At 35.0% G+C, this 14,197-nt stretch overlaps 1 protein-coding gene and 2 long non-coding RNA genes across 4 annotated transcripts in view; 2 read left to right on the plus strand and 1 right to left on the minus strand.

Moving 5' to 3' along the window:
• Positions 1–12,049, plus strand: part of LOC104868898 — an 80,919-nt gene extending 68,870 nt beyond the window's left edge. The window contains exons 8-9 of the long non-coding RNA XR_002025675.1: positions 10,528–10,556; positions 11,979–12,049. This is a non-coding gene — a long non-coding RNA (uncharacterized LOC104868898). The remainder of the gene's footprint in view (positions 1–10,527; positions 10,557–11,978) is intronic.
• Plcxd3 (phosphatidylinositol specific phospholipase C X domain containing 3) overlaps positions 5,894–14,197 on the minus strand; it is a 199,243-nt gene continuing 190,939 nt past the window's right edge. Inside the window, exon 3 of the mRNA XM_010633876.2 lies at positions 5,894–12,150. Coding sequence (XP_010632178.1) covers positions 11,997–12,150 — 154 coding nt within the window. The 3' untranslated portion in view covers positions 5,894–11,996. The remainder of the gene's footprint in view (positions 12,151–14,197) is intronic.
• Positions 12,098–13,953, plus strand: LOC104868896. 2 transcript variants are annotated; one of them, XR_002025677.2, is made up of 2 exons: positions 12,098–12,189; positions 13,473–13,953. It is a non-coding gene; the product is annotated as an uncharacterized LOC104868896 (long non-coding RNA). The 2 variants fall into 2 exon arrangements; XR_782121.2 differs by having other exon boundaries at positions 13,808–13,953.

Raw genomic sequence — 14,197 nt, forward strand, 5'->3', positions numbered from 1 at the left:
ATGTTGTGTGTGGTACCCAAATCTTGTATTTCTTTGTTATTTTGTCAGCTTTATAAAGAAAAAATGTTCCAATGGATTGTTAGATACTAAGAATTTGAATTTTATTTTATATTATTTTGACCTAAATTAAATTTACTGAATAGCTTAAGGAATGGTAAATGGATCTATCAGCAGAAAATAGATTATACACTATATTATTTTGTGATGCACAGTGACTACTGCAGAATTTATTTTAGGTATGTACCAATTTTAGTACTTGAATAGTGACACCTTCCTCTGCTGTTGTTTTAAGCCATCCAGAGGGTTACCACAGCCCTAGAAAACTAATACAATCAATTATTGAACTAGTTATTGGGAATTCTCTGGTAAGTAAGACAAAAACTATTCCTGTGCTCATGGGGCTGTTGAGCGTCTTCTGGTATTCGTAGTATTAATTGCAAAACTTTTTAATACACAGCAAATTTTTGGTAAATTTTGGTAGCATATTTTTTACTCAGAAGACCCTTTCTTCACACAACTTCACACGTTGCAGCTGCTGAAATGGCAACCGAGGTGAAAATACAGCTGTGGATGGATACTTTTGATGGGAACATGAAACCTACCTTCAAACATTTTTTTGTTAAATCCTATATAAAGTACTATGTATTTCCTAAACATTAATGCACACATCCTAAATACAATCTGTATTTATCCACCTTCCCAAGTTAGAAATGCTTTTTTTTTTTGGATATCAGATAGATTCGGTTCAGGCAAGGGTTTCAACAGTGACCCCAGGATTCAGTGATGACTTTTGGATCTCCTGCAATTAATGTTGATGGAAGAGAAATGCTTTGGTGTAATTTTCCCCCCATTCTCAAACCATTAATTTGACTATATTAGTAGTAAAAAAATTCTCTTAGAATCGCGGCACCACTGAGCTAAATCCCTGGCCCTTTCCCTCACAGTAGTGATTATAGTCAGTATTTTATTCAGAGTAAGCAGCATACCTAACATTCTCTCATATATTATGTATCTTAGGGATTTTTCTTTCTTTTCTTTTCATGTGAATAATTGGCTTTATCATTGTATTCTTGACAGTGTTTTAGTATAATGTGAATTTTGAATGAAGTCCTACTTTTATATGAATGAGTACAAGATGTAGAATTTTTAATAGTTTTCAATTCTAACTTTATAAAAAATTATCCCTAGACTATGAACAATACTTTGAAAAACACATAATTTTCCAAGTAATAAGAGCATAATATTTAAAATATATTTAAAACTGATTCCAAAGAAAGTATACGTGGAAGTTGCTTCAAATATTTTTGCAACTTTTCTGTACCTTTGAATATTTAAAACAAAAAATATACAAAATGAAAGTTAAAGAGACACTTAATGTTAGCCTTTTACTTTTTCTCTTATTTGAGATGCAGATTCAGAAGTGAAGCCAAAGCAGTCGTAGCAAACCTAGTGAATAAGTAAATACAGTGCCCACCTATGTGGCGTGATTTCAGACATGTCGGGAAATCTGCAGAGGATTTGCTCTTTGTGCCTGCTTGGCCACAGCACATTTTCACATCTTCCAGTAGCAGGGCTTTGATTTTCATTTTTAAGCCACGATTCCCCGTCGCTATCCTCTTGTATACTTTAGAACGTCTCCACATTGGCTAGAGTACCTAATAGAAGGTAAATTCTATGTAAATAGCTGCTCTACTACCTCATTTAGGGGATGATGACAGGAACAAGTCTGAACATGCTCAGCATTGATTCATTTCTTTTGTCAAGTATTTTTTATTCATGGTTCGTTGAGTCCATGGATATGGAATCTACAAAAGCCAGAATGTACAGATGCAGGAATCAAGAGGGATGGAAGGCTGACAGTGTTTTATTCTCATGTGCAGTGCTGCTTTGGGAGCTTGGCTTTGAGCCCAAAAAAGACCAAGGAGACTCGATTATGTTTGTCGGTTGAAACTTTTGGAAAAAGTAACTTTAATTATCTTGTTTCACTATGGAAAGATTATACTTAAATATAGTCAGTGCAGAGGACAATAATCCTTAACAAGAGAGAAGAATTAAGCCTTGATGATATTATTTGTGGCTCCAGATTTAGTTAGCCCCATGTCGCTTCTCCTTTAGTTTCAACTAGTCTGAAGAGTACTCCACCCCACCACACCCCCGCCACTCTGTTTCAGCTTAAAATAATTTGAGTTGGATTTCTGTCACTTGGAAACCAAGCACATTAAATTCAGCTCGAAGGGGAAGGTAAAATCGGAACGGTCATTCATGAGGTGGAAGAATAAACAGACATAAGTGAAGACCACTCTGCAAAGTTAGACGAAAACACTCTTACAAGGTCATGTAACAGCTCTAAGATGCCATAACAAACCCCTTCTTGAGTGAATGTGGCTGTCTGAAATTCTGTCAGTAAGAAAACCTCTCACTCTCATGCACAGAATTAAAGTCACTTTGACACAGAGAAGCAGCCTTGATTCACAGCCCAGAATCGGTGCTTCCAATGAGGAGTTTCTGCATGCAGCATTCACCTGCCTCTGCTTAATAGGTCAAAGGAAGGAGAATTCAGAATCTGCTTTACAGTGCAGATCCTATTCAGCCCAGTCACACAGTCCTAGTTTACTTTGAGTCTATGAAAATATTGTTTTGTTTACATTTCAACTCGCAATACTCTTGCACATAACAATTTATGCTTTTTGTTGGTGAGTATCAGACTATAAGCAGCTGCTAGTGGTTTTAGGTTGAGTAGGCTTAGAAAACCTAGAATTTTTAGTTACCATTTTATAACCTTCTTCCCTACAATAATTTCTCTACTCAAGTTTATTTCATAATTAAAGATCTGGTCATTTATTCATATCCCAAGTAAACTCATGGTGAAGTTTAGACTTTGAAGCATATGTTTTAAAATTGACCTCCATAATCCAGCTACTCAAAGGACAATATCCACCACAGTAACATTGAATCATTGGGAACTTGTTTTAAAGACAGCAGCTGGGGCTCTATCCCTAAGTTGTTGAATCAGAGTTTTACTTAATTGAGATCACCAGGCAATAGCATGCACAGTAAAGTCTGAAAATACTGCTCTAGAGAGTCACAGGAGTTTCCATAGGACTCCTTGGAGGCATGTAAAGGAACCAGAAAGCTGTTGGGCTTCCCTTATGAAAGTCATCTTGTAACATTGCTTTGTGAATTTCATTTGCCTGTAAATACTTATAAAAGTAAACAAAAATTAAATAACTACTATTTCAAATCACATTAATATTTGATTGTGAATGAACTCATTAAATCATATGTCAGAAAACAAGTTTTATTTGGATCAGGTAAAAAAGAATTCTATTAAGGAAAAGCTAGGGACCTGAACACGAAGTGAACATTATTATCATTTCCCCATCTGTATGGAGACAGCTTTTTGCAGTAACCTCTGGTTCTTTTAGACAGCCTGCACTATAGGTCTTTGAATGAATTTAAATAGCAGAAGTGGGAGGGAGAGTCTCTCAGACATCTATTTGTACAAGCATCAAAGAACCTAGTAGAAAATTGTCTTGAAAGTATGAAAACCCAGGAAGATAAATTGATAAAGAGAAAAGGCTTCATCTTTAGAGGAGAGTGGTAACTTTGAGAATACCATGGTGGCTGTAACCTTTTATTTGTTTCTGTCCCCAGCCCATTTATGCTCTTTCTAAAAATGAAAGGAGCCTCCCTCCAATCATGTAATTGTTAGGAAACAAGGACCCTATATTACAATGTCACATGGTCACAAACTGTTCAATCCTTTCTCATTGGAGGGCTCTACCTTGGTAGTGATGCCCACCTACAGAGAGGCAGTGTCCCCTGGCAGATTGCTGGGTCCAATGTAGCAGGTACAGACCATAAAAGGTAGAGATTGCCACCTGGAAGGATATAGCTCTATCCTTCCTCCCTTGATCTTTCTGCTTCCTGTTGCCATGCCATAAGCTGTTTTTCCTCTGCCCTGAAACCACTACAAAATGTGAGCAAAATAAATCTGTCCTTCTTTAAATTCTGGGTGCTGGATAATCTGTCTCAGCAACAATAAAATAACTAAGACCAATGGGCATGGAAATGAAAGGACACTAGCAGCTAGTAGTCAGAGGAGGACATGGAGGGCTACGAAGACCACAGCAAACAATCTGGGTAACAAGTATGGAGAAGGAGAGAATTAGTCTTCCAAGGGGTGTGAGAGCAGAGGTATTTGGGGGAAGCAGGAGAAGTTGGTGGAATTGTAGTGATCATATTTTCTACACCACATGTATCCATAAGAAAATAAGGGAGATGAAAATTTGACAAAATACTTTGCTGAAATTAAAAATGTAATTTTCCATTCCATGCTTTTTCACCTCTCTTTGGGTAGGTTCATTATAAACTGAGTTCCTTCACATAAACTTGTAAGTAGCTACAGTTAAAAGACAGAGTCTTTCTAACCTTGGAGAGACCACTATGCAGTGTATCCTCACCTCTCAATTCTCTCATGTTCTCAGAATTTCTCCAAGAAATACAAGCAGTGAAGGATACAATCATATTATTTTTTAGCACTCATCACTACCTAACAATTCTTATCACTTACACAGTCTTTACCAGGAACTTGTCCACAGTTTGATTAGGACACAACCAGACACAATTTCATTTCATTGTTTTCAAACATGTTTTAATACCTGATGTGCCCTGGGAATACAAAAATAGCTGAGATGTGCCTCTCACCATCAACATTTTAAGTTAAAGATTTTTTGTTGTTCAAAATGAAAGAGCAGAGTTTAATAATATCTGAGCAGTTATATTGAAACAAAAGACCTTTAAAATTATTTCTCTGCAAACTCAGAAGTTCAAACTTTATGTTTGTATGAGTATAAAAGGATGTGTGGAGGGTTAGAATTTGAAAGGTGTGCAAAAATATGCCAGCACTGGTGTGCAGAAGTACTCTTGACCATTCTCCTCATCCCTTATGACAGTAAGGCCCACGTTCTACAATTTCAATGTGGTTTGAATGTGGTTCTCCTTGGCCTACTAACTCCAGATGTTTCCAGGAAGTTTCTATTCACAGGACTGAAGTTTGAACATGGTAGCAGGTGCTTCATGACAGTTAGGTTCACTTCCCTCTACATGATTCCAGAGTGAACATTTTTATGTTTAAATACTAGAGACATATATTGAATCCCATGCTGAGAGTCGGTGTTGAAGTCTGTCATGACATAGAATATCTTTTCACCTAAAAGGAAGATTTCCTTCAATTCTAGGTGATGCTGTTACTCTGTTGGTCCAGGGCGCATCCTCTGTAGAGGAGATTCTTTACCTCAGAGTCTGGGGATATTACTTTGAAAAGGCCACTGAGAATAAATATTTATTTACTTCTCCAAGGAGAGAAGTAGTGATAATATTAGCTCTATCAAGACTTCACCCAAATAGATGTACTTCATCCATTCCTCTAAGCCACTCTTTAGAAATGCTTTGGGCTTAATAGGGAGCCAAATGTTTGCTGAATGAAACTCTAGAAATCTGATGTTAGGACACAGGTACAGTGATGACTTAGAAAAAGGAAGTTTTCTTTAGCCTAGCATTTAACTTGGGATGGTGTTTTATAATACTCACATAGCACGTTAGTACAGCGCTGCTACACTGATAGTAGCCTTATTTGTGATAGTAGCAGAAGCTAAGTATAGCAGACACCAGAGACAGCTAACTTTGATATACATAAAGAACTAATGGCATTGACTTTACTGGTGGAACATATATTTGTTATGGAGGAAACTCTAATGCAGTGATTCATGTTTTAAAAAGGATTTTCTTTTTAGATGTACTGAATCACGTCCTATTTCAAAGATCCATTTGGGATCTTATAATGAAGCATAGATGAATAGAAATTGGAAAAAAAAACATAAAGATAGTGGCTACTAGGACTTTATTAGGCATTTCACTGGGTACAAAGAAACTGTTTTTACATTAAGAACACAGTCTTATACAAAATTCACATTTGCTATACAGGCTCTAGGCATGGATTTTCTTTATATTTATTAAAGTATCAGTGACCAGATCCTAAAAAAAGAAGGCACAAATCTTTCTCCTTCTGGTGAATTTCTGATGAAGGAAATGTCACCAGCTCTGTAAATTCTCATTCTCTAGTAATGAAGCAAATCAACACAAATGTGTGTAGGAATCATGAATGCAAAACAGTTTATCAAGGGATTTTTGTTTTCCTATACCACTCAGAAGAATTTCAAGATTAGAAGTAGCTACCAAAAAGGCTTCAAAACTAACTCCATGAACCATTCAGACCATATTAAGGATTCAGTGCTGGGAACAGTAGTATGTGAATTTTATTTCAGAATTTCCAACATGGTTGTGTTCTCTGCAAACAGTTAAAAATTTCAGCATTAGAGCTTTGTTTTTATGCTGCAGCTTCCAATACTAAAAATTAAAAAAATAGAAGTTACTAATTATCATTTGCTTTAGCAAGTCTGTCACTTATTAGTTTCATGTCAGGGACCATGTTCAGTCAATAGCACCTCCCCCTGCTGTTCTGAGTAGGAACTGACAGGGCTATATCTGTGCCCAGACACCTCACAGTGAAGTTTTCCTTTTTATGTCATTTATATATTGGCATAGATGACTAATTCTAACATAACAAGAATATTTTGTGGCAAAGTGTTAACGGTGGAAGGGAAGAATGTATTAGTTTTTTAACTCTCTGAAAGAAAACAAAATAAATTTCGAAAGAGGTCCTGGTACCAGTTTAGAAGGTACTATCACTTTCCAAGAATATCTTTAACGTATGTTTACGTTTGTTCCAATTACTAGAGAATGTTAAAGAATTAATGAGAAGACTATGGGCCTCAAAACAGGCCACTAAAGGGAACTTTTTAAAGTGGTGGTATTAATCTAATGAAGATGCTTGCTTAATTTTTCCATCTTTTTCAGCTGGTTCTTCATAAAGAATTTGTAAGAACTAGCATGGACCAATATTTTCCTTCATAAGGGGTATTATGACTGAGATTTTCATGAAGTATGTTAACATAAAAATATAGAAGAGGAGGTAGATCTTACTCTTATAGGTAGCCCAGCTAAAAAAGAAAGGACATAGAAGTAGGGTTGCCAGATTTAGGAAAAAATATAGGATATATTGATTTACATTTCGATTTCAAATAAACAATGCATTCTTTGTGTGTTTTGATGACATATAAAGAGAATTCTCTAAAACTGTAATTTATCTGAAATTTGAATTTCACTGGTGTCCTACATTTTATTTGGTAACACTACACTTGAAAAAAAAATATTTGAAGAGCCAAAAAGTAAGAAACCCAAAGAAGATTGCAGAATTTTTACTTCAGGCATTACCGCATGTGTAAATTCTGGAATTAGTCATGAATTTTCTATTGTTACACTGCACATGGGGCAGGTGGAAACAATGTGAGTTCCTCATACTCGGTTTTGAAAGGGAGTAGTGTTGGAACTACCACCTGCTTATGGAGCTTCTCTGATACTCACTGGACCAGGGATTCATCTTCAGAAGATTCAGTTCTCAGTAGTGAGCTTATCAGTGAAGCTTATCATTACATAGGTCCTTCTTGGAAAGAACAGCTTAGACGTGCTCTGTTTCTGTTGCTGAAGGAAGCAAATGTGGATTTAGTCTATTTGCATGGTGATGAAGTTAAGAACTTAATTGATGTTTGATTATTTTGAAAAGCATAGGTGTGCCACAAGCTGTACAATTCACTTATAGGACTTAAAGCATATACCTTGTAAGTTTTTTTAAAAGCTATCTTTAACAATAACGCAATTTCTGTATGTATCTTAAATCCAATTGTAGCAACAATAAGTAAAAATGAAAATGAATTAAAGCCAGTCATAATGTGCCCTTTTTCTTTAGGATAAGTTTAATTTTTGATAAGTATAATATATTTACACATACCACTGACAAGCACATAGTTTTGACTCATACAAATACACGTTTAGAACTAATAACATCAGAAGAGTATCACAAGTAAAATAAAAATTACACAATTTTTGACAGATTAAACCAACACCTTTTACAAATTCTACATAACATTTTATCATTGTCATTGGGAAAACAATTTGGAGCATTATTTAAAACTGTATGTAACACAGGAGCCACCAGGAAGTTATGGCAAAATACAGCATTTACACCACATTGTCACTGAAATCTAGTTGAAAAGACTAAAGTGCTGTAAAATAAAATGCTTTGAAAATTTTATTTAGCATATCCTGAGGGACACTTTGCATTATTTTCTTTTAGCAATTAAAAATATGAACACTCTGACTAGGGAGTTCCTGCTTGGTTGAGCAACTAACGCTTAAAAGACCATATCATTGAATATTTGTAAAACTGTAGAACCAAAAACTCATGAAAACATGCATTTCCTGAGACTTTCAACTTTCCATCTGAAATCTTAACAGGGGAGAACCTGAACACATAACTTTGCCCCAAAACATGGCAGAGCCTCAAAGGACTTAAATTTTTTTAAACGAACTTACATATGTGTTTAATTTATGTTCAAGTCTGCCTTAGATTCTCTAGAGAAATGTAATTGATAATGTAATTAGATTATTACCAGCCATTTCCTATTTCTGATGGTCTCACTTTTCATTGGTTTTCTAGCAACCTTTTCCCCTCAAATATTTGAATACTCGACTTATTTTTATGCCTACTAACATAGGATATGCTGGTTTTAAGAGCTGAAGTTACAAAAAAATCAGAATTAAGTTGGAAGATTAGGTGCAGTTTAAACTTGAATAGTGCGCACGCTTGTGTGTGTGTGTGTGTGTGTGTGTGTGTGTGTGTGTGTGTGTGTGGTGCATCATGCCGAACACTTTATGCTCTAATACATTCACTTTTAGGTGGCGCTCCATAAAAAGTGAGTTTTCCCAGTATGGCTGAAAGTGAATATTGAGGTCATCATATAGAATATCCTAAGGCTTTTAAAGGATGCCTCCTCATTCTCTACGTTCGTGTGATTATGTAGTAATAAGAGAGACATAAACTATTATGGCAGGAGAAGATTTTACTATATCGGTCCTTCAAAATTACTGACAGCAAAACAAACTTAAATACAAGATGTCCTTTACTTCTTTTCCATCATTTTGCCCACTTCTTTGATTTCCTGCTGCAGGTTGGGTACAGGCTGTCTATATTTTATTTTTTGGCCTTGTAAGACTTAGGAAATAAAGTCTTAAGAAACAAGCAAAACAAAAGTCCACCAAGATGTGTCTCCTGTCATCTTGGGACTTATTTGTAGCCCTTGTGCTGCTAAATCTGGAAAAACAATGCCCAGCCAAGACAAAGAATCATAGGTTAAGGGCAAGGTTTGATTGCATATCACTATTTCTCAACTCCATTTCTTGATGTAAGGCTTACAGTCTGCTCCCTAAGTGCCGCCCCGCTCAGGGCCAAGGAACAGAAGACGGCCAAGGGGGATCTGCTGCCATTCCTCTTTTTAAACGATCTTTTTCAGTGAATGTTCTCATGGTTCTTGTCTATCTCTGCCCTCCTTTAGAGATTAAGGCAAATCTATTTACTCTCAGCGTCTGATGTGTAGTTCCTGTACACCCACATGGAAACCATGGAGTAGCTTTTGTCTAACAGAGTTTCTGTGCATAGAATTCATAGCAATAAAAGCTTTCCCAAGTTAAGAAACTGCGAAGTGTAATGCTTCATCATGTTTGTTCTTTACAGCACCCAAAAGACAAATATAACACAGTTCTAAGCAAACATTATAGGAAAACATCTAATTTCAAGGACAAATCAAACAGTTACCTCTATATTATATTTTTCATGAATAGGTTGAAAAATCTGTTTTTGTCATATTTATAAGTTAAATTATTGTGTCATTGCAAGTGTGCTTGGCTAAAGATCCTCCTGAGGGGTGAATACTAAATAGAGAGAAAATCTGCACCCAAAAGTAAATTTATAGAGCATAAGTTTCAATAAATTCATAATCCTTTTAGAAGGATTCATTTTCAGTTGCATGTAAAGAGTAGGTAAAAGAGATAGACAATATAAATACAAGGCAAGGATAATTGGAAAGAAAAAAATAATTATATTTTGTGAGTATTTAAGATCAAAACTGCAATATTTTTACAAAAATATTTTGGTGTAATCAGCAATTCCTATTTTCAATAGCTCATCACCTTTTTGTACATTTTGAATGGGCTCAATATGACAATTAAATTATTTAATATTATTTTCAGTTGAAAAGAATTGTACTGTATCTGTCTATATCTGTTTATGTATATTCATGTCTGACTACTTATATAGGAGTAGCTATATATTTTTATTTTGTATGAGAAATATATATAACACACTTGCAATGTATAAACATATCTGTTGTGTGTATTTTCATGGTACCTGGTCTACATATATATTACACTTTTCATGAAACTTATCTTCATTATGAACAATCTGTATTCCTTCTCTGCAATTGCCAGTAAGCACTATTTTCAGAAAACAAATATTTGTATTGTTGAAAATATGGATATACTTTTAATTCTCTATTGTCCCATTTTTCACAGATCTGCATTTTCCAGTAAACTATTAAAAGGTGATTATTCTTAACTATAGAGATAAAATAACTCATAAGAATTTCAGAAAATTTTATAGATTTTTATAAATGCTTCACAATATTCCTGTGAGGCACAGAGGTAAGGGGCATTGTGCTCCTTCCAGGATTGTTTTAGAGTTGTCCAATATAGACACTAATGAGAATGCAACACTCAAGACTGTTATCTTTGTTCTTTTCCTGTGGACCTGGATTATCAAAAGTTAGGTCACAGAAACTTTATGAGACTTTTGTCTTCTGCTTTAATCTCTTCTCTGGAATAGGGTGAAACCTAAAAAGGACGAGTGGATGCCAATTTTAAACAAACCTGCCCCAATCCCAGATAGTTCAGGAATTCCCTGGAGATATTTTATGGGCCCTTGTGATTCTGTGGGCATAATTTCAGAAACACTGGTCTAATTCCTCTTGCCATCCTTCTTCTTTCTTCAAGTTAGAAACTCGAAGTTTCTTGAAAAATATTCTTCAAAATTCAAGGCTCAGAACGGTATATTTGGAAATTCCAATTTAGCAGGAGAGCTAGCTTGCAAGGTCTTTCATTTATTTTTTTTCTTTTCTTTTTTAGTAAAAAAAAATAAAATTGTTAAAGAGGACTTAAAGAAAAACTTCTTTTCAAAGGTTCTGGTTTTAGCAGTTTTTCAAGTGTATCACATACTCGGCACTTGCAGGGCATTTGCTATTTAAGAGGTTGCTGAATTAAAGCAGCATCCATCTCCCTCACCCCACTGCTCATTTTTCACTATGGAGTTAGCACTCAAAGTCCTTCCAAATTTTTTTTTTTACACTATACTTATAGCTGCCTTAAATAGAAATACTGTGAAATACTATTGTTTTTATATAACACAAAAATCACTGATTATGCCTCCAATAGTACTGATGTAGGGAGACTGATTTGATGCATATTTTCTATGACCAACAGTTAGCTATGATTGCCCAACTGCAGATGACTACAGAATATTATACCACATCCCACAAAACAAATAATTTTCAGTACAACAATGTAATACACATTATGTTGGGCATTCAATTACTTTGAGTTCCATACAGCATCTGATTAAAAAGCACAAGAAGGAGTGAGAAAGTTACAGCAAATAGTATGGGAGCTCTAGGTTGTAATTAGAAAACGCAATCAAGTAAACACTCATGAATCACATGTTACAAAGACTAATTTTGAAAAACAAAATTCACTATTATTTGCATCCCTAACACTAGAATTTGCTCATTGACTGGAAAATGAAATATTTATAGTAATGCAGACTATGATCATAATCATTGAAGAAATGATTTTTCCCCCTTTGCCCACCCACTACCAGCCCTAATCCCATCAGAGACTCAGTGGAATAGGAAGATCAGAGTGTTTATAGATAATATGTCTAATACAACAAGTCTTCTCTATCTTATTCTCAGATACTCCAAATAATATTATCAAGTATTGGCTTCTCCTTCATCAAAGACATAGTTGAGCTTTATGACTGTGCTGATAAAATCTCCAAGTTCTACAAAATCAGCAGTGACAATATTGATGCCGCTTTCTCCTGGCTTCTGTGTGCGGACCCATTGCATCATGGCGGGAAGAGCTCTGAGAAGGAAAACAAAAAGAGAAATCACAGATGGAAAGGTATTAACTTTCAAGCTGTACAGTTTTTAAGCTTCCTTTTAGTTTTCCAATTTACTAAAATATTTGTCCTGAATATAAGGACAGACGAGGGAAAAAAGTTAAATGTACAATAGTGTACTTTTAGCCTTTGAGACCACCCTGCCAGAGCAAATTCTTCATCTTTGGAGATCTCAGATATTGCAATAGTTTACAATGAAACTTTTCCAGGAAGAAAGCAACGTTTTTCTGCCTTTGTATTCTAGCTTGGATCTGCAAAACTATGAGGTGGTAAGCAAAGAGTTGAATACATATAATTTAAGCAAACAATTACTGTAAACCCATTATTCTCAGGAAATGTATAAAGATGTTATAAATAGACAAAATAGCAAACATCCCCACCTTTAAGAGGTTCACAATCTGGTGGCAGGCAGGTAGACAAGGAAGAAAATTACAATATAGTACAATCAGTGCTCTTTCCTTCAGTTCCATAGCCAAGCACCATGTTCCAGTTCTGATTAGAGAAACTTGGAATATTCAGAAGAACAAAACCAAATAGTATGTGTTCTTATGCACTTACATCCTCATAAAGAGAAACAGAAAGTAAATGATAATCATAAATAAATTATAAAGCTGGATCATAAGGAATAATTAGAACTACAAAAAAGGAGCAAAGAAAGGAGGATTAGGAGTGTGCACCTGGGAAGGGGCAAATTACAGCTTAAATTAGGATAATTCACTATAATTACTACAGCACAAGTCATAATAGCTAAGCTGTGAAAACAGCCTAGGTGCACACTAAAAGGTGAATGGATAAAGAAAATGTCATTCCTGTGTGTGTGTGTGTGTGTGTGTGTGTGTGTGTGTGTGTGTGTGTGTGTGTGTGTGTGTGTGTGTGTGTGTGTGTGTGTGCTTCAGTCATGAAGAAGAATTATAGATTGGTAGAATAGATGGAGCTGGAGAGCATTATGGTAAGTGAAATGTTAAGTCATACTCAGAAAATAAATATTACATGTTTTCTCTCAATGAGAAATACCAAAAAATATTTTAAAACTTTAAAACTAGAGATGACATAAAATTAGAAAGGAAATTATTAGACACTATTAGAAAAGAAGGGTGGGAAGGGGGAAAGAAGAAGAGTAGATAATAGGGGAGAAATGATGAAAGCATGTTATATGCATGTGTGACTATAATATAAACCCACCAATTCTGCATAACTGATAACTAATATGCATGAATTAAAAATTAGAAATATTTTGTGGATCTCACTGATAAGTTGGTATTCCTGGACACATTTGACATTGCAGGGGAACAGAGACAAATAGACCAAAAAAACAGAAAAGAAGCCTACAAGTACTCATGTGTCTACACCTAACTGACCTTCAAGAAAGGTACCAAGGATATGTATTGAATAAGTGAAAGCCTTTCAATAAATGGTGCTGTGAACATTGGATATCCATGTATAGAAGAATGAATTTCTATTTCTGTCTCCCAACCAGTTACCCATATTATATAAAATAAATTGAAGACATAAATGTAAGACCTGAAATAAGAAACTAGAAGATAATTATAAGAAAAGCACTTCAAGACATTAGAACATACAATTTTTTGAAATGATATCATTTATTTGATTTATTTTCAGAAGCAGACAAATGAAATCACATCAAACTAAATAGCTTCTGCATAGCCAAAAGAAAAAAAATTCAACAGAGCAAAGAAACAACCTACAGAATAGGAGGAAACATTTACAAACTATAAAACTGACAACAGGTTAATATAAACATATATGAAAAACACAAATGCATAGAAAAAGAATTTGATTAAAAATAGATAATAGATGTAAACAAACATTTCTGAAAAGAAAACATAAGTGGCTGACAAGGATATCAAAATGTGCTCAAAATCACTAATCATCAAGGAAGTGAAAATAAAACTACAATCAGATATCATCTTATTATAGTGAGAATGGTTGGAGTTGGGTCATGTGTTTATCATGTGTGAGGCTCCAGATTCAAACCCTAGTCCACACGTG

The sequence above is a fragment of the Fukomys damarensis genome, unplaced genomic scaffold, assembly GCF_012274545.1.
Source record: "Fukomys damarensis isolate Sample0158 unplaced genomic scaffold, DMR_v1.0_HiC HiC_scaffold_1, whole genome shotgun sequence".
Taxonomy (NCBI): domain Eukaryota; kingdom Metazoa; phylum Chordata; class Mammalia; order Rodentia; family Bathyergidae; genus Fukomys; species Fukomys damarensis.